Source organism: Schistocerca nitens, chromosome 11 (genome assembly GCF_023898315.1).
Source record: "Schistocerca nitens isolate TAMUIC-IGC-003100 chromosome 11, iqSchNite1.1, whole genome shotgun sequence".
Taxonomy (NCBI): Eukaryota; Metazoa; Arthropoda; class Insecta; order Orthoptera; family Acrididae; genus Schistocerca; species Schistocerca nitens.
Window position 1 is genome coordinate 80,007,114 of NC_064624.1, and position 25,404 is coordinate 80,032,517.

The 25,404-nt window shown below is 41.8% G+C and overlaps 1 protein-coding gene across 5 annotated transcripts in view; it reads left to right on the plus strand.

Moving 5' to 3' along the window:
• LOC126213011 (cell division cycle-associated protein 3-like) overlaps positions 1 to 24,422 on the plus strand; it is a 50,856-nt gene extending 26,434 nt beyond the window's left edge. For 4 of the 5 annotated variants that reach the window (XM_049940571.1, XM_049940569.1, XM_049940572.1 and 1 more), the window contains 2 exons: positions 5,963 to 6,064; positions 23,313 to 24,421. In XM_049940571.1, coding sequence (XP_049796528.1) covers positions 5,963 to 6,064; positions 23,313 to 23,624 — 414 coding nt within the window. In that variant the 3' untranslated portion in view covers positions 23,625 to 24,421. Of the gene's footprint in view, positions 1 to 5,962; positions 6,065 to 23,312 lie in introns of all 5 variants that reach the window. The other variant, XM_049940573.1, reaches the window with a different exon arrangement.
• The last annotated feature ends 982 nt before the right edge of the window (positions 24,423 to 25,404 follow it).

Consider the following 25,404-nt stretch of genomic DNA (forward strand, 5'->3'; position numbering starts at 1 on the left):
CATAGAACGTGCACACTCCGCAATAGTGTGGTTTTCTCTTTCTGCAACAGTATTTTGCTGTGGTGTGTAGGGTGGAGTGATGCACTGCTCTATGCCTCTGCTTGCCAGCAATTGACACTTTCTTCTTATCAAGCTCTCTTCCTCCATCACACCTGAACTGTTTGACAGCATGACCATTTGTCTTGGATTCATTCAAGAATGTTCCAGGACTGTGCTGACTGCACTTTTGTGCTTAAGAAAGAAAATTTTACAGAACTTGCTAAAATCATCTTTCAAACATGTGTAATGTGAGCTTTTTTGAGAGAGACTTTAGACATAGGTCCATTTACGTCAACATGGATTTGTTTACTTGTAACCATTGGTCAGTTCATTCTAATCCTGTATGGGAGTCTATGCATTTTTCCAATTGCACATCCATCACGGAATTCTTCGTCGCACCCATCCACATTGATGTTCATCTGCTTAAAGATACATTTCACATATTGTTTGTGTTGATGTCCAAATCTCTCTCGGTAAACTTGCAGCATATCTGACGATGTCACCAAACTCACTTGAGCTGGCTGTACTGGTTTAACGACACGTACGTCAAGAACGTAGAGACCGTGGCTGACATGACCAGTCATCATTGTTTGCCCAGTCACTTTGTCTTCAATTTCAACACTTTTGTCATCAAGTCTAATGCAGAAACCTCTTCACACAGCTGCTTTGACAGAGAACAAGTCAGCCCTTCCTTCAGGAACATAAAGTACCTCTTCCGAACCGAGCGAGTTGGCGCAGTGGTTAGCACACTGGACTCGCATTCGGGAGGACGACGGTTCAATCCCGTCTCCGGCCATCCTGATTTAGGTTTTCCGTGATTTCCCTAAATCGTTTCAGGCAAATGCCGGGATGGTTCCTTTGAAAGGGCACGGCCGATTTCGTTCCCAATCCTTCCCTAACCCGAGCTTGCGCTCCGTCTCTAATGACCTCGTTGTCGACGGGACGTTTAACACTAACCACCACCACCACCACCACCACCACCACCACCACCTCTTCCAATTCACCAGTTTCTTGGCATTATTCAACTGCATTTGAATTTTCACAGTTCCCTGTCCCTGAGCCAACATGCTTGCACCTCTTTTCCCAATAGAAATCGTTTCAGTGATGGCAAATTTCGTATGTGAAATGAAATATTATTTATTTCCAGTGATGTGATTTGTGGCATCACTGTCACAGTATCAACTGTTGATTCCAACACAGCTTTTGGCTGAAGCACTAAAAACATGTGACAAAAAATGCAACGCTCGTTTCCAGGTTCTTTTCAGAATGATTGATGTGAATGTTATGTCTTTTTCGTTGGACACTCTGCTTCCCAGTGGCATACCTGGCCACATTTGTGACAAGGGAATCTTTGTTTTGCACGTTCGATATCCTTTTTCGATTTTTTGCTACCTATATCGTCACTTGTTTTGCTAAATTATCTTTTCAGGGCAACTGGGTGTAACAAACACAGCTAGCTCAACCATACTTTGATCATGCAATTCAATTGCAAATTTTTCAGTCAAAAGGGTCACACTTTGTTTTTCAGATGGACTCGTGTCTCACAGATTCTTGAAATTGTCATATTCTTTGACTAGAGTGGAGAGAATTGGGCCATTTAAAATTCTTTTCATTGTGCTTCTGCAATTTATCATTCAAATCCATGAAAAGCTCTGCAGTTTCGCAATATGTGTGTTAATGTTCTCTTTGGTGTCACTTTGAACACGAAAAAATGCTTCTGTCAACATGTTCAGACGTTGTGTACTGCTTTGTTGGAATTATTCATGTAACTTATTGCAAATTTGTTCCGTGGGTTCATGTTAATGTTGCTTTTGCATAGTCTTTCAACCACTGCTGGTGTGTCCCCTTTTTCTCCGTGGACGCACTGTGTGGCACTTCAGGACACTTGTAAGTACCATTTACAGTGTCTTCAAGCACATATGCTCGCAGCACCATTGACACGTACCATTGCCACTTCGTCCAGTCTTCAGGTGCTTACAGTTTTTCCATTTGCATTTTGTATTCACCAACACTGGCTGCCATTTTTGTCGAACACACAAACTATGGGCAAATTCATGTTATTTTAGTCATGAGCGATAACAATTACTTCGTGGCTGTTCACATGCGGTATGGGCCCATAACCTGTTAAGATTATTTATTTAAAACAGACTAAAAAGTGTAGAAGATTTACAAAAATGTGGTTACACACACACACACACACAAAAAATAGGTTCAGTTTTTGTGACATACGAGCACCCTTTGTTCTACTGTCCAAAGATTCAATTGTACACGTATGACGAAGATATGAAGAACTCGCGTTACACAGATATTACAATACATTTTTTTTTTTTTTTTACGGGAATTATACTTGAAAGTGAAGCAGTTGCTGAGAAGAGTGTGAGACAAGATTGTAGCCTATCGCCAGTGTTATTCAGTTGTACATTTAGCTAACAATAAGGAAATGAAAAGAAAATTTTGAGTAGGAATTATAGTTCTAGGGGAAGAAATAAAAACTTGGTGGTTTGCCGAGGTCGTGGAAGAGCAGTTGAATGGAAAGGACAGTGTCTTGAATGGAGGATACAAGATAAACATCAACAAAAGCTAAACAAGAATAACAGAATGTGGTTGAATTAAATCAGTTGGTGCTGAGGGAATTAAGTTAGGAAACAAGACACCTAAAGTAGTAGGTGGGTTTTGTTTATATATACAGAAAATAACTGATTATGACCGAAGTAGAGATGATATAAAACGAAGACTTGCGATGCCAAGAAAAGTATTAGTGAAGAAGTGAAATTTGTTAACATCAAATAATCAAATATAGATTTAAGTGTTAGGAAGTATTTGTTCGTATGAAGTGTAGCCATGTGTGGAAGTGAAACAGTTTAGACAAGAAGAGAATGGAAGGTTTCGAATTCTGCCACTACAGAAGAATGCCAAAGATTAGGTGGTTACATCATGTAACCAATGGGGAAGTACTGAATAGAATTAGTGTGAAGAGAGATTTGTGGGACAGCATGAATAGAAGAATAGATCGGTTGGTAGGACACATTCTGAGACATTAAGGGATCACCAATTCAGTATTCAAGGGAATTGGGGGGGGGAGGGGGTAGAAATTGTGGGATACCAAGAGATCAATACAGTAAGAAGATGCAGAAGCATGTAAGTTGCAATAATTATTTGGAGATAGAGGCTTGCATTGGATAGAGTAGCATGAATACCTCCATCAGACCAGTCTTCAAACTGAAGATAACAACAACATACGTATAGATGAACCCCAGTTAAATACGTGTCGCACGGAGAACTTAGTCATATAGAGAGACTGTAGAAGAGTAGTAAACACAGCAAAATGTGATCACAGTAATAAAAGAAAGGAATGCAAACAGAAAAATGCAAGTATTAACTCATTTCAGTCACTGGAGGAGTGTGACTGGTAATGGGTGGCAAGAACAAAATGGAGTCATACCTTCAGTGGCAAAGATTGAATTTCAGACGGAGGAAGGGACAGTAAATAATGTCAAATCATCATCATCAGTATAGTCTGATGGGCGTGTGCCTCACTACAAATCCATTGGACTATGGTTCAGTGTACTGTTGGTTCAAGATTTTTTTAAAAATTGTGTGTTTTACTTTGGACAGTGATTTTTGTACACGAAATATCCCAAGTTGCAGCACAGTTGAAAGTCCCTGTTAAACTGTGGGTTCCTGTGTAACTAGCTGAGTAACTTCAGAGCTTGGCGTAAGATCAAGCCGTACAATCTCTGATAGGACTGCCTGAAAGAAACACTGGTTTTCAAACTACCTTTTGGCCTGGTAACAGCTTCCATTACCATCAGCACAAAATAACTGCCGTAGTCAATGTTTATGTTTTTAACTCTTCTGTGGTGCCTCTCTAAAAAGAAACTTAAATGGCCACATGGCATACATATTTAATGCAATTTTGTGAGCTAAAGAAAGAAGCCACTGAATTTCTTTTTTAAAAAAAGTGTTTTATGTGATGCCTATAGTAATATTTACTAAGAACTAGAAATTGTTATACCTTTAGTGATCCATTCCAGTTATTTTTATTGCTTTATTAAAACAGGTGGAAATGTTTAATTGAAGACATTAAAAAAGCTACTTAAAATGCTTCATAATTTGCAATGCTTGAAGTGTTTCGGTCAAAGTGCCATCAGCTTCATGTGAAGTAAAATTGTTCTCCTAGTTAAAGTTACTTTTCATGTAGACTTTTTATGTGGAACTGCCTTATTTGATCTGGTATCCTCAATGAATAATGCTGAATGATCAGAAATTCCGAAATCTGAACAAAATTTATGTGCCTCATCAGAAACATAGCTCATTAAAATATCGTCCGTACATGTTCCTGACTGAGCATTTTCTCTTGTAAATTAAAAAAAAAAATTAATTTGAAACTGTATTTTGTTATTAAGTCAATGAATTTAGATGCGTCATAGTTTTTACTCAACACATTGATGTTGAAATCAGCAGAAATTATTTTTTTTCTTTTTTCGGTACTGCGTTGTTCTAGAAAAAACTGAAATTTACAGTGGAAATGCTCGGTTGTAACTTTACCTGGGATTCTATACATAGATACATAACAACATTTAGGTTCTTTAACTCGACGTATCAACCCTCTAAAATACTCTCTTCATTTAAAGTTAGTACATGGTAATCTAAATCTGAATGAACTTCTCGTGACTTATCTTTCCTACAAAGGCTGGTAGCTCTCTCAAAGTTCTCGTTCCCCCCAGGTTTATTTATAGTTTTAATCTTACTATTGGTTGAAAAATGTCTCAGATTCTATAATACCCCCATCAGCACTTAACACTTTCCATTATTTCTTATATTATATGAGAGGTGTCAATGTACATTTTGCTAAGCATTTTGGAACCTAATGTGTTAAGATATTAGGTTCTATAAATACAGCTCTTGATCTGTTGCAGTGTTCCTTCATATTGCAATTTATCCTCACTATGTACATTTTGCTTACTGATCTCCTGTATATTATGCCACTTATTACAAGCGTCACTCTGTCGAGGTGCCTTGCTGTTAAAATTAAATTTTTCGTCTCACTAATATTTCTTCCTCGCTGCTGTTTCGAAGAAAATTTGTCCCCATGCGTAAGAACACAGCTTCACAGTTTGAACTGGATTCATCTCAGATAAATTATTCTGAGTGCAGTACATTATTCAAGTGTTTATTCATTTGCTGAGATTTGATGCCTGAATGCATATCAATTTTTGCATTTGCTACTTCGATTGTTTGTTTTTTGTGTACTGTCACCTGTAAAGAGAAACTCTCTTTGACAATATTAGTGTTTTTGATTTACTCTTGTGTTGTATGTTACTTTAGTCCATTTATATTTATTTACTGATTTACAGTCTTCAGTCTGTTCCACAACTGCTACAAGTACTTTCGAGGAATGAGAAATTGTATCACTCCACAGATTTTCGTATCTTTGTCCATTACTAATATTTTGCACATTTAGTTGTTGGTGGTCTGCAACAACTGGTGTTTTCACACAACTAAATTCTTTCGACATTTCTTGCCTTTATTTTCTTCCATCAGTAAGAAAGTCTGTATCACTTACCAACTCTTCTGTTATTTCATCTTTGGTCTCCACTGCCGATGCTAAACACGTGTTTTCTTCTTCTAAACAGTGGGAACACAGCCACTGTAAATGCTCACTTAAAGCATTTTAAACATACTTTGGTGCAGTTTTCATGTATTTGGCAGTTGCATTTAACACACAGTATTCCTTCAATTGCACGTTTTTGGCACTTCTTACACAATTTATTTGTTTTATTCTTTTTCAGGAATGATGTCACTCTGCAAATTTGTACATTCTTTTTACTTTTAAATGTCTGTCAGTAGTATTATACATTCTAGTACACACACATGAAAAGAGGTGTAGTATATGATGCTTAATGCAGACTATTATTTACAGCCCTGTGATGTTCCCCAGAAAGTTGTAGCAGTTGCAAAGAAGCTGACATTTGACGTATCTCCGTCACCAAGGAAAGTAAAAACAGCTGAAGTAACAGTGACGGTACGTGAAACTGCTAAGAATTTAACTTCCGTCTGGTTTGTTCCTCTCAATTGCTCCACACCTGAAAATTACTGATACGTTCTATCAGTTTTGTACAATAGAAGTGATGCACATTGAATCACTAGGATGGTTTGAAAGGAATGTAGGACAAACACTTGAAAAATTTAGTCTTCAGTCGTAAGTATTCATGTAGAAATATATTTATAGAACATTTTGATGTAAAACTGCAACAAGATACTAAAACTTTTATATTATTTAGTGCGGCATCTTCTGTCATCGTCCTGTGCTGTGACATGTGCAGGTGTTTGAAAGTAGAGTGCCGCAAAACTTTTCCGCTGGACGCCAGAGACGCTATAACAAGTGACATTTGTTCTGTGATTTACTCTTTGATAGTTGATTTCTGTCCCATGTTCTACTCCTTGGTGAAAGCATGAATCCAGATGTGTTAGATATGGAATAATTTACTCTACTGAACTTTTCTCACGCCTTCGCACGAATTATCGGTTGCAGTGTATTATTGTCTGTTCCGACTGCAGGGTTTCATTAATAAATTATTACATCAAGCTGAGACAAGCCTAATTCCCTTATTCAGTCTACAAGCACACAGAGATGGTAAACCACCGATCACGGTAGTTCAAACTGGTACCAACATTTACTGTCGACATAAGTGTCAATGTGTGGAAGATTTTTTCCCATAGAAATCAGATATCTACACCATAAAAATAATATAAAGTCTGCCAAGTGATAGCAATGCTTGATGTAATTTCTGGCAAATTGCCAGATATATGAAAGTTCCTGCCATGATATTTTGGATCAGTCTTTTGGTGATCTTTGTGTGAGTACAGAATGACATTAATGTCAAAACTAGCTGCAGAATAATAAAAAAATTTAGCAGCACCTGGTGGTTTTACATGAAAATGTCTTTTCTAAAGGCGGTGGAGTATGACTTAAAAAATGTTCTGTGAAATAATTTATATTCATGCATAATATTAGTGAGAGTGATGTTATGATTCTGATAATCCATATGGGCTGATATCACAAAAAGCAGTTGTCTGTTCTTTATTTACTTTATGTTGATCCTGTAAGCGACCTGTCAGAAGCTATCATGCACACTTGTATAATGACTACGAACGGTGGCTATAGTGTCTACGAAACTAATCTGCCACAGTGTGCTCTGCCAAATCCTCCTCTTCCACAGACTGCATGAGTTTCTGTAATTAATTTATATTTACAGCTCTGGGGAAAGATCACAGGACACATTTAGAAATCACTCACTTCCCTTACATTAATCTTTTCCACTAAAGCATCTACTCCACACATGCTCCACATTCCCCAAAAACTGTCCCGAAAAGAATTCTGTGTACCCTTATCCCAGATGGAATGTACACTTCTAATATTGTGATATGACATCCTTCAGTATAACTGTGACAGTTTAGAAGTGATTTAATTGGTTGTGATACCTGGCCATTGACACATCTGGTCAAGAGCAGGTTTTATCTCTCAACTGTATCTGCTATGTATAACAGTTACAATCGTGCTACAAGAGAGCACAGTATCTATAAGGGCCACTCAAATGGAGAAGACACAGATGGAACAGAGGTAAGTGATCACCATAACTAATACATTGACCCCAGTGTGAGATAAGATGGTCAATGCCTTCATAGAAAAATGTTTGCAGTTGCTACAGTGTCATAATTGTACTGAGGCATGCAGTTCTCCATCAGAAAGCAAACTGACAGCAACATATGTCTTTCTTCATGGCTCCAAAAACATGGAAATTACATGGGGAAAGATCAGGAGTATATGGAGGATGTAAGAGTGTGTCCCAGCAAAACTTATGCAGCGTACTCGAAACAATCTTTGTCAATGTGGGTGGGCACATCCCCCATGTAGCCCCAGTCTCTCCCCATAAGATTTCCACATTTTTGGTGTGCTGAGGAAAAGACATTCAAGGCTGTCAGTTTGCTGTCTTTTGATCCCTCCTCCCTTACTGTGTGTGTTGCACACAGACTAGGCACACTGCCTTGGGGAGATGTCACTCTTTTAACTTATTATTCTTGCTCAAATTGGTGTCGCTATGGGGCACGTAACTAACTACTTCTGATTAAACTTTGGGTATTTCCAATAATTTTTTGTCTGATCTAAGTGCTGCTGTTTCCTGATTTCTGACCCATTAGCTCAATTCCCTTTTTTGGTTTTCTGTGGAGATGGGAATCTAAAACAGGAAAAAACCCAGGAATTTTTTAGCATTCCAGAATTTTTTTTTAGTCTTACATTAATTTTTTTTAAATTTTGACTGGTAAGAACTGATAAACAGCAACATGTGTCAAAGGCCTTAGAATGAAGACTATGGAATACTTTTTATAAACAATAAACTGCTGCCGCTGAGCTGTTGACATTAAGTTCGTTTGAGCCACTGCCTGTGGGCTCGCGCGGATGCACAGTTGAGTTCCATATGGCCAGTACCTTCTCCTACTTCCGTCTACTGGAAGTGTGGCTGTAAGCTGTATCAGCAGTAGTGACAAGCAGCCAGATGCTACCTGGAAAAACTTTTCTGGCATGCCCCAGCTGCCAGATTCGCACAAGTGCATAGCAGTCTGGGTTGTAGTGGGGAAGTGTTAGTTTCCACGTAAGCAGTGTTTATGTTTGATGATTTTGCTGTTTCCTCTTTGTTTACACTTCTGACATCAAATGAAAACAAAAATGGATTTCTGTGGTCAGGAGTTATCAAGTGAATTAAAATACACTCACATAATTATGGAAGGCTAACATATGTTATTAGTTTCAGTTTTCTGATTTTATTTTTAAGTTTTTGGTAGTCAATCACCTTGCAGAACAATGAAGTTATTTTCGTCAATTGGCTAAATAAATGTGGCTTTTATTAATCTTTTCCTCAGAGGCAGTCAGTTTATTAGAAACAAAGTGTTTCATTCCAAGCCATTGGCTAGTTTCAACTGTTCACTGAATTTCAAGTGTACATTTTTATCTTCTGGCACATATGACATTATGCCATAATAAAGAACCAAACAGATAATACAGTACTGGCACTCAAAGAAAATTTGCATTCCACAAAACCTCACTGAAAAGCTTAATATTAGGTTGGGGCCTACTTCATTGTGAATCTGGACATATGAATTTGCACTTTAAGCCAAGTTATGCAGTTTAGTATGATTTAAGAAATTCCAGTGCTCTTTGAGTATTCTGTTTCTTTTATGACATCATGTAAGATCTCTTGATACTATAATGTATGAACATATGGGCATCCTACGTCCTCATAGCTGCCCACACGCAGTAATGCCTGTTTTCTGGCGCTCTCTGGCAACTGCTGAAATGAAGCTATATCTAACAGTTCACAGGAGAATTTTGCAAATGGTGCTTTGAAAAGTGTTAGTTTCAAAGTAAATTTCCTTTTACGCAAGATCAATTGTGCTATGTGTGCAAGTGTGCAATAAATTTCTTAAATCACAGGGCCTCTTACTCATTCAAAAGTTAACAAATTGAAGACTAGCCACTTTGAAGAATTTCGAGCCCAGAAGGCCAGGCATTGTCATTATTTAAAATTTTACTAGCAAATTTGTGTGGTGTATCTTGAAGTGTAACACACGCAGAAATATTATATGTGGAAGCTTAGTTTTTCTTGTTGCTTTCAATCTTAAAGAGCAATATTACATGTGAAAGCTTAACTTTTCTTGTAGCTACACCACATACATTAATTTAAACCATTAACTTTTCCTGTTTGTGTGTTTGTTCGCACATTTAACAGTGATGGCTGAGTACGTCACATGTCCTATGCTCTGAATATCTGATGTCATTGGCTGGCGAGATCACGTGACATGAGCTATGATTGGCTTATAAAAGCACATTTCAGTCTCAATTCCAATGCTTCGGAAACCAACGTGCTGTTTCTGTACTTTGGTAATAAAAATACAAAAATATGCAGTGTATTGTAATATGAAAGTATGCAGTGTAAATGTAGTTGCACATCAAAAATCTTTCCAAAACCTTTTTGCAAGTTTTTTCATTCTCTGAAGGCCCACACTTGTATATAAAACCTTTACCATTGAAAGAAATCCCCCTGTGGGTTCGGGGGTTAGAATAGGCCCGCGGTATTCCTGCCTGTCGTAAGAGGCGACTAAAAGGAGTCTCAAATGTTTCGGCCTTATGTGATGGTCCCCTCTCGGGTTTGACCTCCATCTTTCTAAATTATTCCGAAGAGTGAGCCAATTGGGGAAGGGCGCCTTACATGGTGCACTGTATCCGTCGTGCGTTGAGACCTTTAGCTGGCTTTTTCGTCGTTGCAATGGTGTCCCGCTCGTTTTCCATCTCTTGGGTACGATTACCACGCTGCACTCTGCAGTGTTGCTTTTAACTGCGACAACGACCTTGGACTTTATTGCACCTAAGATCCAGCACGGTAGCCAGTCCGTTGTGGTGGGACTGCCATGTACCCTGTTGGTTATAGCCCCCTGACAACACAGGGATCGCTCTACTGATGCCTGCGCCGTTAACTCCCCACGTATGCCAAGGAGTAGATGCCCATCTCTCTGGGGCATCAGGACTCCCGGCAATGGCCATCCTGCCAGGTGATTATTGCTGCGGCTGGGTGGCGCCCTTGGGGAGGGCCCTTGGTCGGAGTAGGTGGCATCAGGGCGGATGACCCGCAATGAAGCGTGGTACATCATCTCTCGCTGGTGGGCCTCCACCAGCAGTCTCTAAGCGATCGAGGTCTAACCTCAACGGCAGGAAATATGAACCACGATCATTTCCCTCCCTGGCCACTCCATGGGAGGAACGTATGGCAAAAGAAGGCAGTGGAGAATATTCACCCCGGTTCCTTGTGTGTACGTGAGTTGATGGGGAATCGTTTGTCAACCAAGCCCCAGTTTTTTGTGGAGCATTTAGAGGACAAGTTCGGGGAGGTGGAGGGCTTGTCCAAGATGCGCTCTGGTTCTGTGCTTATCAAAACGGCATCCTCTGCCCAGTCCCAGATGTTGCTCAATTGTGACAAGTTGGGGGATGTTTCAGTTAGCATCACGCCGCATAAGAGTCTCAACATGGTCCAGGGTATTATATTCCACAGGGATCTTCTTCTGCAGTCCGACGATGAATTACGCGCCAACCTAGAACGACGAGGTGTTCACTTCATCCGGCGCGTCCATCGGGGTCCGAGGGATAATCAGGTAGCCACCGGTGCGTTCATCTTGGCCTTTGAGGGTGATGTCTTACCCGAAAAGGTTAAGGTGATGGTTTACCGTTGTGATGTGAAGCCATATATCCCTCCTCCAATGTGGTGTTTTAAATGCTGGAAGTTCGGGCACATGTCATCTCGCTGTACTTCCAGCATCACGTGTCGGGATTGTGGACGTCCTTCGCATCCTGATACTCCATGTGCCCCGCCTCCTATCTGTGTTAACTGCGGAGAACACCATTCCCCCTGCTCGCCGGACTGTAGGATATTCCAGAAAGAAAGGAAGATAATGGAATATAAGACCCTGGACCGCCTGACCCACCCCGAGGCTAGACGGAAATAAGAGCGGCTCCATCCTGTGGCAATGACGTCAACCTACGCCGCTGCTGCAATGACGGTTCTTCCATCATCACGACTCGGCTCTACGATCGGTCAGCATCCACCAGCCCCCTTGCTTGTGGGGGGCACTTCACAACCTGTTGCTCCTGCTCCATCTACTTCAGGAGCAACACCCCCCCCCCCCCCCCCCCCCAACAATCGGGGACATCAGTTCCCCCTTCCCAGCCGGAGAAGCGGCTACTCTCGCAAGGAAGGGGTCCCTTGGGGACCTCCCTTCGCAAGTTCCGACCAGCGGCACAGCAGACACCCGCAAGTATCTGAAACAACCACCGGTCGCTGGTCGTAGGGCGTCACGGTCGTCTTCAGTCCCTGAGACTGACCCGGTGCGGCCCTCCCAGCCAGAACAACCTAGGGCACAGCGCGCAAAACAGACCAAGAAAAAGGCTCCCAAGCATGCTGACTTTGCGGTGGCACCTGTCCCACCGCAACCTTCTCACTCTGCATCCGAAGATGAGGTGGAGATTCTGGCGTCCGCTGAGGACCTGGATCTCGCCAGTCCCTCGGACGCAATGGATGGCTGTCGTACAGGTGGTGACTCAGTAGCAGCAGGGGCCCAGGAGGCGTAATCTGCCTCCCCAGTCCCTTCACACCTTTCCCATCCATGGACAATACCATCCTCCAGTGGAACTGCAGCGGTTTCTTCCACCATCTAGCTGAGCTCCGACAACTTATCAGCCTTCACCCTTTCTTCTGCATTGCACTTCAGGAAACTTGGTTTCCCGCAATGCGAACCCCCGCCCTCCGTGGCTATCGGGGTTATTATAAGAACCGGGCAGCTTATGAAAGGGTGTCTGGTGGCGTCTGCATATATGTCCTTAACTCTCTTCACAGCGAGTTTGTTCCTCTGCAAACAGCTTTAGAGGCTGTCGCTGTTCGGGTGTGGACGCCACAGGCTGTTACCGTCTGCAGTCTTTACCTTCCACCGGATGGTGCCGTCGCGCAGCATGTCCTGGCTGCACTGATAGCCCAATTGCCGCCACCTTTCTTGTTGCTGGGCAATTTCAATGCCCACAACCCTCTATAGGGTGGGACTGTCTCCGATGACCGCGGTCGGGCCGTGGAGCATGTGTTGGCTCAGCTTGACCTTAGCCCCTTGAACACCGGTGCTCCCACGCATTTCAGTGTGGCCCATGGCTCGTTCTCGGCCATCGATCTCTCTCTTTGCAGCCCCAGACTTGTCCCATCCCTCCACTGGAGAGTGCATCCTGACCTGTGTGGTAGTGACCATTTTCCCATCTATTTGTCACTGCCCCAGTGTCATTCTTCTTGGCGCCTGCCACGCTGGGCTCTCCACAGGGCTGACTGGCCGGCTTTTACTTCCGCTGCAACCATCGAGTCTGCCCCACAGGGTGACATTGACGAGGTAGTCCATGTCTTAACCACATCAATGATTTCGGTGGCCGAGGCTGCCATCCCCCGCTCTTCTGGACTCCCTCGGAGGAAGGCTGTATCCTGGTGGTAGCCGGAGATTGCTGAGGCTATTCGCGACCGTAGGCGGGCCCTCCAGCGTCATAGGCAGCACCCGTCTCTAGAGACCCTCATCGCCTTTAAGAGGCGCCGTGCCTTGGCCCGTCGTCTTATTGCACGGCGTAAGCAGGAGTGCTGGGAGAGGTATGTCTCATCCTTGGGCTCCCGTCTCCCCCTCACTCGTGTGGTCCTGGATCCGGCGGATTTATGGATACCAGACACCCTATGGGTGTCCCTGGAATCTCCTTGGACGGCACTGTCTGCACGGACGCTGCCGCCATTGCTGAACACCTTGCCGCGCACTTTGCTAAGAGCTCTGCGACTGCCACTTATCCCCCCGCCTTTCGCTCTCTAAAGGAGCTCGCCGACTATGCTGTCCACGTGCATTGCTCGCCGGGCCATCCCAATCATCGCCTGCTTTTCCCTGCCATGGTCCTCCATCCGTCCGAAAGGCGACCTAGGTCTGGGCTTTCCATAGCTGTCCGCGTGCAGTCCCTGCTGTCGGAACTGGGGTCCTTCCCTCTTTTGCCTCCCTTCCGGGTCCGTGCACCTACGCCTCCCTGGTGTTTGCCCCGGCCGTCCGTCCGTCTGGACTTGGCACAGGGGCCCAAGGACTCGGTTCCGCCTGTGGCCCTCCGTCGCCGTTTTCTTGCGCTCCTCACCTCATTTTCGGGCTGTGAGGCTGTCTACACTGATGGTTCCCTGGTTGATGGTCGCACTGCCTATGCTTTTGCTCACGCTGCCCATGTTGAGCAACGCTCCTTGCCGGCTGGCTGCAGTATTTTTACTGCAGAGCTGGTGGCCGTATTGCGCGATCTTGAGCATATGAGTTTCTGCTCAGGTACGTCCGTCGTCATCTGCAGTGACTCCCTGAGCAGCCTCCAGGCCATTGACCGCTGCTATACCTCTTCTCCTCTGGTGTCCTCTATTCAGGAGTCTGTTTTCGCCGTTACCCGTTCTGGTCGTTCGGTGGTCTTTGTTTGGACGCCAGGTCATGTTGGCATCCCGGGGAACGAACGTGTTGACAGGCTGGCCAAAGGGGGGATCGACGCCCCAGCTTTGGAGATCGGCCTCACGGCTTGTGATCAGCAGCTGGTGTTGTGCCGTAAGGTGCTTGGGATGTGGTCTGCTGAGTGGAGTGGCGTGGCATGACAGCCCCGAATAAACTGCGGGCTGTCAAGGGGACGACCGATGTGTGGCACTCCTCCCTGCGGGCTTCTCGCAGGGACTCTGTCATCCTGTGTCGTCTCCGCATCGGCCATACCTACCTGACGCACGGCCATCTTTTGCGTCAGGAGGATCCCCCCGTGTCGGTGTGGGTCCCGGCTGACGGTTGCCCACATTTTGTTGGAGTGTCCCCAACTGCGCACCCTCCGGCAGTCTTTTAATCTCCCGGGCACTTTGCCTTTGGTTTTATGCGACGATGCCTCCATGGCTGATGACGTTTTAACTTTTATCCGTGGTAGTCCTTTTTATGGTTCTATTTAGGGAGGTCCTGCACCTTTCCCTTTCTGTGTCTCTTGTCCTCGAGTCTCTCATATTTGGTTGCAGATTTTAGTGTGTCGTAAGATGGTTGACTCTTTCCCTTTTTTTTGTTCTTGCGGTCAGTCAAGTAGTCTCCGGCCATCTTCTTTTCTTCTTTTTCTTTCTGTCTGGTGTTTATCTGTACTCTTCTTGTCTGTCGTGTTCGTTGCCTAATTTGTGTTCTTTTAGTGCCTGGGGGGGGGGGGGGGAGTCTCCTTCCCCTTGGGGTTTTACCTGCTCCGCGAATTTGTCTCGCCTGTTTCTGGAATGGGGGACTGATGACCTTAGCTGTTTAGTCCCCCTTAATCCTCCCAACAACCACCACCATTGAAAGAATGGATATTTTTACAGCTCCAAGGGGGTAACAGAATAAAACTTAAACTGCAAAGGAAATGTGCCATTTACAACAACAAAACACAATGCACATACAAATGTCTACCAACAGCAAAATGTCAGATATTAGGATGAAGATGATGCAATACTTCATAGCAACAAATTTCTTCCAATTAGCATGACATTTACATTAGGTTTGTTTGAGCAGTTGCCAGAGGGCTCGTGCACATGCTTAGTTGAGTCACGAACAAGCAGTACTTTCTCCTGCTTCTGGCTGCCTGAAGTGTGATCGTTAGCTGTATCAGCAGTAGCAACAAGCAGGCAGATGATACTTGGAAAAATTTTTCTGGTGCCCCCAGGCTGCCAGATTGGAGCGTGTGAAGGGCAGTCTGAGTAGTTGTTTACGTTTAGTGATTTTGGTGTTTTTTCTTCATTTACAGCTCTCACATCAAATGAAAACAAAACGGATTTCTGTGGCTAGGGGCTATCAAGTGAATTAAAATACATTCACTTAATTATGGAAGGCTAAAATATGTTATTGGTTTCAGTTTTCTGATTTTATTTTATTTCCACTTTGATGGCTAGCCACTTAGAAGAATTTCGAGCCCAGAAGATCAGACATTTGTCATTATTTAAAATTTTACCGGCAGATTTGTGTGATGTATCTTAAAGTGTAACACTCGCAAAAAAAGACCAATATGATATGTGAAAGCTTAGCTTTTCTTGTAGCTGGAGTGTGTATATTAATTTAAACCATCAATTTCTCATATTTGTGCACTCGCGCTACTTAACAGTGATGTTGCTATTGGTTGACTATAGCACATGGTCTATGTTCTCAATATCTGCTATCATGTGGCAAGATCATGTGACATAAGCTATGATTGGCTTACAAGAGCACTTCGCAATCTCGGTTTCAATGCTTCGTATACTAATGTGCTGTGTTTGGGGGAACTCGGGGTACATACTGTCGTAATACAAAAGTTTGCGGCATATTGTAATACAGAAGTATATAGTATAAAAGTTGCTGCACATAAAGATCTTTCAGTTTTTCACTACACAGGCGTATAAACCTTTAACCATTCAAAGGACTAATAAGTTTTACAGCTTTGAGGGAAAGTGTACTGTCACATAATAGGGAAAAAGTGTATTTTTAACAGGGAAAAACTCAGGATTTTTTTTCCCTGTTCACGTTTACACCCTGAGTTACTATATGGCAACTTATAACAGAATGGGAAGAGAGCAGTAGACTTGGTTCAGAAAAATGTAGAATGCAGCTACAAACATGTGCCTTTGTCTGTAGAGTTCAGATTAGGGCATTATGAAATGGTATGACAAGAGTGAGAGGGAAATTTTCCTTATGACAGTTGTATTTTGTACATGCTGAGGATAGTGTTAATTGTGACAATGTGATTCAGGTGCACTGCTCACCAAAGTGAAGCAGACAATGACCAATATGGCAGGTCACTGAATAATGTTAGATACATTGCAAGAGGCGAAAGGCATTTATCTTGGTATTACAATGGCCGTTTGGTCTGATTTCATCACTTAAAAATTCCAGGCTAATAAGCTGTGGTCGATGTATAAAACTTTCTCCTAGTGTCTCCTCTCCAATTGTGGGAGACATCTTCAGAAGTAAAATGGTGAACTGCAACCTGAACTCAAGGGAGCACCAAATATATAGGCAATGTAGAGGGCATTACAGTGTATCGTGTGTCATCGACTATGACATTATCACTGATCCTGCCAACATTTTTGATTGAAAGTAATTGATCGTTATTCTTACGTTGCAATGGTGACATTCAAATTTTATCTAATTTAACACATCCTCATTTCTGTTAAAATTATTATGGTGTTTATAAATCTCAATAGCCCCTCTATGCACACACGCATGATAGTGCGACATTTTTGATATGACACTCGTCTCAGTAAATTTGATTTCATGATAACCCTTTTGCTAAGGATGTTCTACTACAGCCAGTGTATCCAAATGGCAATTCCTCTCATGTTCAGTGAGACAGGTATTAAGTTATTTTTTGTGGTACCAGTATAAACCAGTCCACAACTACAAGGAATTTTATATATACCCAGTGTAGCCAAAGGATATGTATATATTTTGCTGATCTTAAGCATTCTTTTATCTTCCTTGTGGGTCTAAAGGTAGCTAAGATCAGCAAAAGATACCTTCACCGGGTGTATATAAAATTCCTTGTAGTTGTGGCCTGGTTTATATTGGTACCACAAAAAGAAGTGTCAACATCTGTCTCGTCGAACACAAGAGGAATTTATGCCTGGAACATACTGATAAATTGGCTGTAGTGGAACACCTTTTCCAAGAAGGTGATCATGAAATAAAATTCACTGAGATAAGTGTCATATCAAAAACCTCCTATTATCGTGCACAATGTATAGAGGGATTATTGAGATTTATAAACATCATAACAATTTTAACAGAGAAAAGGAAGGTGCTAAATTAGATAAAATTTGGGTGTCAACATTGCCACATAAGAATGACAATTGATTACTTTCAGGCGAAAATATTGGCATTACTGGCAATGATCTTGTAGCCAATGTCACGTGATAGACTGTGGTGCCCTCTACATTGCCTATATATTCGATGCTCCTTAGAGTTTTGGTTACAGTTCGCTACCACTTTACCTCTGTAGATGTCCCCCACAGTCGGAGAGGAAACGTTAGGAGTAAGTTTCATACATTGACCAAGCACTAAATAAGTGAAGTCAGTACCAGCTGTGGAAGCTTAAATTGTATGATAATTTTGCATGAGTGTTTAAACTCAAGAAGACTGGGAATGAAAACCATAAGTATGGTGATGTCGGAATAGAGGCAGCTGTTATTGTGTTTGCTGAAAGCTTCAAAGGTCAGTAGTTGTTCCATCACTACAACTGGTGATACGTAGCATCACCATTTCATTCCCAGATGCCAACATGCAACACACAGATTGAACTTCAAACATTTCACAAGCTTCAGATAAGGCAAACATTTTTCACTCTCTAGGTAAATTCTGTAAATGCTCTCTTGGTAAATGCTGTGAAGTTTCAAGCTCCTGTGGCTCTTGAAGAAATCTGCCATAGCAACTTATATAAAATTTAGGTTGATATGGATAGATACTTACATTCAGTGTCATGTGAAAGTAGCATGTTCCAGTCTTAATTGCTCTGTAACACACAAGGTTACAACACTTGCGCTCATATTTGTATCCACTGTGGCAGCAGTGCACCAATTAGCCAGTATGCAGTATTGCACTGTCACATATGGTATGAATGTGAATGTCATCATTTGCATTCATTTGTAACATGATTTTTACAAAAGGGAACTGTAAAACTTCATAACTTATCTTCTTCTCTCTACCTCTGTTTCTCAGTTATTCTTTGCAAACTGATGAGTTGATCAGAATTGATTGATGTAACTTACTGACTCAGTTTCAATGGTGCTTTGCAAATTGTTTACCCCTAGAACACTGAAGGGGGAAAATATTATATTGTCTCTAAAGCATCATAAATTTTACTACTCCCTATTTTATTCAGATGAAGTTATTATATACAGTTTACGCACTAGTTACTTACAATTGTACGGTCTCCAGTGGCACGCCCCATACAAATTGAGTACAAAATGCCCAGTTTTATACGCTGTACTGACAATAGCATATTGGTGGGAAACGCAAATTGGTACCAAGCGCAGTTGTAAATTTTGTGGGGATTTAGTTATCTAGGATTAAAAAGAGGATATTGGCATGGACAATAAGAGCTGTAGTTGGCAATATTTATTGATCACAAAATACACTGGGATTGTCGCAATTCTCTTTTCCTCAAATTTTCCAAACTGCGCACACATAGTGAATGAATGGCTTCAGACTGAAAGTTGAGTTATACTGTAAACCTGGGGGAGGGAGGACAAGTTGCAAGTATACAGGTTGTAAACCCTTCACTGAGACAATGAAAGGGCCACAGAGAAAAGAAAAATATGTATTCTTGACATAATTTTTTTCACAGATATTTGTTTTGTTTAAGAAATGTAATTACGACAATATCCTTTAACAGAAACATGTCATTCCCTGTATGCGCAAGTTCAAAAATAGCATTCCATGGGAAAAATTGTTCCAGTTTTGGTTCCTGCTGCCACAGTGCCAGCTAGCCTGCAATGGTTGAAAAAAACCAAGTTCTTCAAAGGCCTGCCCCTCCTTTCCAGGAGGGAATGATAGAAGGGGGGGGGGGGATACGAGAACACAGACTGCAGTATGTGCATACTTGCTGTAAACACTAAGTGAATGGTTAAACCATACATAATCTCAGAATGGGTGCAGTTTAAGAGTTCCCATTATCCCAATATTCATACATAAATTCATCTGCACCTCATGAGCCCTGTTGAGCAAGTGTTTTCAATTCAAATATTAGCTCAGTGCACGCACCGTGTGAGCAACAATCATAATACATTAAACATTGCTGGAGGAAGAGATCAAAGTTAGAATTATACAAACACACACCCTGACTTACATTATCAGAAAAGGCCAACTAACATTCTATGGGCGCGTACGTATGAAGAACAGGAGATTCACAAAGAGGATTTTTGTTGTGGTAAACAGCTCAGTCGAAATAAGAGTTGAGTTCAAAAAATGTAAGACCTAAAACAAGCAGAAATCAATAGGGAAATGATAAATGGAGGACACAGATTCAGAAATAAATTTATGAAAATGAAATTTGGAGTAAAAGAAAGGAAGAAAACAGGGAAAATATGGACAGAACAAAGGTAACATGAACAGTCACAGACTGGAGAGCTTTTGGGAAGAGAGAAAGGAGAAAACAAAGAAAAATTGAATGATCATGTAATATGTTCAAATCCAAACACTTTCTTAAGGGGAAAAAAACTTTTTTTTTCCCCTCAGTATGGATTAAGGAGCTGACTATCGATACTTCACTACTCGGTGTACTGCTTCATGAGAGGGAAAAGGCTTAATAAAAATGCCAAAAGATAGCAGAAAACTGTGATTTTAAATGTATAGGATCCTTATAGACAGTATGTTGCTCAATAAATTGAACTATAACAAAAAGACATTACATTAATTCTTAACGATCCTGGGATGTTTGTAACTCCACATTATGGGACTGTTTGGTTAGGAATGTCTTGTAACCTACAGTATTTCTGTGAAGATATACATTTCTTTTTGTGAGCAAGGAGTGGCTGGCAAATGGCAGAAGACAAGACTTTTTGCATAAACGTGCTGTGTACCTATACAGTAATTACACTTTATTCACTTTATTTGGAGCCAATTCAGTTTCTGCAGAGAGAAAAATAGGGCACTGGTGTGGACTATAGTACCTGTGTCATTTATTTGATGTGCCATATAAGCGCCACAACTGGCACTCAAGGGGTAACCTCATAAAACTGTGATGATAAGAAGTTATAACCAGCAAAACTGCTTGCTGCCACATATTAAAAAGAAAATTCACCAAATAGCAGCTCAAAAGCATCAAACAATTCTTTCTTTATCAAATGGTTTTACCCAATGGACACTCAGATTGTTGTGAGTAGAGGCGGCACAAAGCAGGTAAATGATTTCAGACCATCTGCTTTGTTTTTTATACTTTGACTATTGCAACATCCAAACAACTACGGAGAGCAGATGCCTGTGATAGTGTATTCACATAGAAACACGTACGAGTGAAGATGGTTGTCAATGTCTATCTACATTTAACAACTGTGTCTAACTTGAGCTACACAATAATATATGGACTAGAACTTAGTGAATCTCTTTACTCAAGCTGAAAATGTTCTCACTCTAAGTATATTCTCCAACTAGCTTTATTTGCGCAAACCTGAGAACGTTCTTGGAAATTCCAAAAATAAAGCAATTTCTCTGTATGTGGCACCTGTGTTGTGGGCACATCTTCTACTTAGCATATTCAATTAGATTTCTGTGTGTTTTTGTTGAAAATCTGAAAGAAATGTGCCATGTAACATAGACTTCTGTTCAATATATATGCTAAAATAATGCGCACTTGCTTGTTGGTAGCATTACTATTCAGTATTTGACCATAAAGAACAACTGATATTCGTAGCATTTTTCTTCTGCATATACTTTCTTTCTTTTCATTTATTTGAAACTGGAGCTGTGTGCCATAAATCTAGTGTCTTTGGAAGCTGTTTTGAAGAATTCAGAGATGCCTCTGAATGTAACATCAGAAGACAGGTTCTGCTCTTTCCATGTGATTGCTGGTGGTGTAAATATTGCGTAAATTAAAATTGTGCCTACATAATGTTTTTGAGCTGATAGTTTTCCTCCCTTTTTATTGACTTGCACTGCACACATTACCAGATGAATTTCACTTATTTATTGGTCTTTAGAATGCTCTGTCCAAGAGTCAGTTGCTGTAGTGCATTTGGAAAAGTTTTGAAAAGAAAATTTTCTTCAAAACCACCTTGTCAACCAACAACAGTGAATGTGCTGCTCTCATTCCTGTTACTACTACCACCACAGTCTGACCATGTTATTTGCAACCTCTGTTTTAATTTATCATCATTAATGCTGAGACCTAATCTAAAATAGCACTAACCCTCAGTTCCTGTAACATTTATTACTCACAGTATCTGTGCCATTGCTAAGTTTGCAGGCTTTTCTTGTAACACTCAGCTTGAAGTCTGCATGAGGGTGGTGACAAGAGCAGCATGATGTGTCGAATGACAAACTTGCCACCCTCATGCACAGAGCTTGCGCTTCTTGAGTAGGATGACCGTAATGTCTGCACAACATTTCCACAAGAAATGTTCAGGTCGAATCGTGCGTACTGTGATTTGACAGTGCCATGACCAATTTTATTGCTCCAGAATGAGATTTTCACTCTGCAGCGGAGTGTGCGTTGATATGAAACTTCCTGCCAGATTAAAGCTGTGTGCCGGACCGAGACTCGAACTCGAGACTTTTGCCTTTCATGGGCAAGTGCTCTACCATCGAGTGTCGGTCTGGCACACAGTTTTAATTTGCCAGGAAGTTTCACTTTTATTGCTGTTGGTATTGGGACATGGGGCGAAAATAGAAAAGTAGTGATGGAGGAGATTTGCCAGTTCTAAGAAAGTGCAGCAAACTTCACCCTACCAAACAATAATGCTCAAATTCTGTATGTTGCTGTAGCTGATTTGTTGACTTACCTAGGGAATAATTGCAATTATTAGAATTGCCACTTTGTTTATTGTATGTTTAGTGCCATTAGGCAGTCAGAAAACACTTCTGTTACTGTGACTAAGAACTGTAGACGTTACAGTAGGTGAATTCAAGCTTTGCCAGAACATATACAGTTGATATTCTAGAGACATATTGAATCTCATCTTTATTTATGATAATGATGTAGGCCAAAGCAATGAATTAAAATTTGTACCAGCACCAGGATTTGAAACCAGGTCTTTTGCTTACTAGACAGATGTGGTAGGTGTTACGCCTCACTGGTGCTCTGATTACCACGACTGCACGGAATACTGTAGTACATCTCCCTTCCCAATACAAATCCAACTTGTGCCTCAGCCCATTGCTGTTCCCTTCTAAATAATTCACATCACTATTGCCGAGGCTCTCCTATACTGGAATAGCACCTTAGCAATTGGCGAAATGCGGTTAATCCTGCCTGTGCCTCAGGCGTAGAAGATATGTTAATCACATACAGTTGATTTTCCTGAGACATATTGCAAATAGAGCTATCCTTTGGCAAAAACTTGTTGCCATCTTCGTGCCATCCTTATTACTGTCTGTCTCCCGCTGGGCACCGTCCCCATCCCTCAAGTCTTGAGCGTGCTCAAAGCAGAATTGTAGGCTGTGGGATGACAGATTCACACCGTGCCAACTGAAGAGCTGGGACCACGCCATATAGGAGTTGCTTCACTCCAGCAGTTGGCTCATGTCCCGCCAGTGCACTTCCCTCACAACCTCAGCAGCAGAGCCACACCCAGCCCAGCACCAGCCTGTGTTGGACAGCAGGAGAGGGTATATAAGACAGCACCCAGCAAGGGACAGTCAGTCCTCGGGACCCCGTGAAGATAGCAGCAAATCAGTTTGCTGAAATATATCTCAATTTGGATTATGTCACCCAGCCAAATACGTGAACATTCCAATATCTACTGTTGGTTATGCAGCAATTGGATTTTAGGGATGGGAGGACTCTAGAAAAATATATATTTGCAAGGAGGAAAATGATGCCATTTGCATTTCTTGTGCGAGTAATATTCACTGTATACTTAAATTCTGATGTCTCTCCTTTATGTTGTTATTTTGTACCACAAGATATGATCTGTCTACATTTGAGTGACATCAGGTTTAACATTAGCTTATCACTGCAGGCCCGCAGTCGTGCACCGCTGTCTCACGTCCGAGGGAATACTCCGACCGGATCGCAGGGAGCTCTCCCTGGCCGACGCCTGTCTGCGAAGGTGAAAGCCCAGCGGCCGATGTCACCGCTGCAGCTGCTCCAAGTGCGGCAGCGCCTGGCCGTGAAGCGGGTGCTGCAGCTCACTCGGACGCAGGTGGAGGTGGAGGGGGAGAACTGTCCACCCACGAATGTAGAGGGTGCCCAGTGCGACCCAGCAGTCCAGCCGATTAAAGTGTCTGCACCCCCTGCACTCCCTACAAAGGACACGGCCCTTCGGTTTTGACAGTTGCACTGTATCGATTGAAAACTTTTCTCATAGTTTGTTTTTATTCTTCGTATTGTGCCTGTCTGATATAAAGACTCTATTTTTTGGAGGTTATATGTTGTAAACTTCAGGGGAGTTTTAAGCAATAAGGTGATCAAAGTGCAATCTGTGTGAAAGATGTCTTGCAACACATCCTTTGTTCCCGTAATCCTTTTGGGTTCAATATCCACTAACGCCTTGTAGCCACACCTCATTCTCAATGTCTCCCATTGCCCTTACTCTGTTCCGTTAGCCCCACTCAATCCAATTCCCATGTCATCGTCATCGTGTGCTGCACGAAATGCCTGGCTCCTGTGCCAATGTGTCATTTCCTTAGCTTGTGGAGCTGCAACCTCTCTCTCCCGCATTCCTATTCTGGATACCTGCTGTCTCTCTCTGAGCTGCCAGCTGGCTTTCACCAATCCTCTTTCTGCTGCCAACCTCTTTTCTTTACTCACCCACTCCATCCGACATATCCTCTCACCTCAATCTACCTTCCTATGTGTGGTTCAAGCACGGTGTAGCTGTGTGTGGTGGGGAGGGGGAGGAGGGGATTAAGTATGTGTACTCTGGCTCGAAAAAGGATTCATCGGAAGGCTAACCATTTTTTTTTAAATGAGGCTTGGCAACAGCTTAATGCTTCCACTATGTAGTGACTTGTCACCTTCACTCCTAGATTATTTGCATTCTGCCAGAACTTTACATTCTGTATTTCATATATGTCATAAAGCGCTGTATAATATTGAAAACTAACATAATTTAATAAAGACGTTATTCAGTAACTGCGAACCATGTTCTGCTACATGGAATATGTGCAAATTGTGAGAACATTGAAATTTAATTTCACTAGCTTAATTTGAGATTATATCAACCCAAATATACTATCTCTAGTCAAATCAAAATGGCATACTTCAGGCTGTTAAGTCACTAACCTTTTATTGTGTCGTGGTTCTTATTGATGTCCACCTTCAAAAACCTTCTTTAGGTAATTGATAGGGTCGTCACAGTAAATGACGACGACTTAACATCACAACACAGTCAAGTTCACTTCTTTCACTTGTATAATTTATTGCTTTAAACCAACAATGATCAGCTTGTATACAGTACTTGTAAAAGTTACGAATCACAGGTCAGCACTTTAGCTAATTTATACATAGCTTAACACAACTTTCTTCAGTGGTAAGGAAGCTGACACACATAGTAAATTGGATATGATAAACCATAGATGGATTGCATAGTAAATACTAGATTCTGGAAACCCTGTAACATTTATAGTTTCATTCCCAAGAGTGGACTGACTGATCAACTAACATAATGTCTCCATGATGTGACATAAATTGTATGAGAGTTCATAACTGCATCCTCACTAAGATAGATTTATAAATTCAGACTGCAGGGTGCTGACTGACTGATAACACAATGTTTACGTTGGGACTATGTAATGTGGACTGGTTTAGGCTTTGTGTGTGACACTTATATACACACAAAGTACAGAAAATTATAAATTGACAAAACACAAGATTGCTACATTTTAGGTGTATAAAAAAGGTAAAATTATTAAGATACAGAGATTCAGTAGGTAATCACGTAAGTCTATCTGTCTGTCTAATAGCAGTTTGACCAGAAAAAGGTAAAATTATCTGTACTACTTTATGGGGAAGAAGTTTGCTATGAAAGGAGATTACCAAAGTTGAGAATTGACTTTCACATGATTTGCCTGTACAGTAAATCCCAAATACGAGGGTGGTTTGAAAAGTTC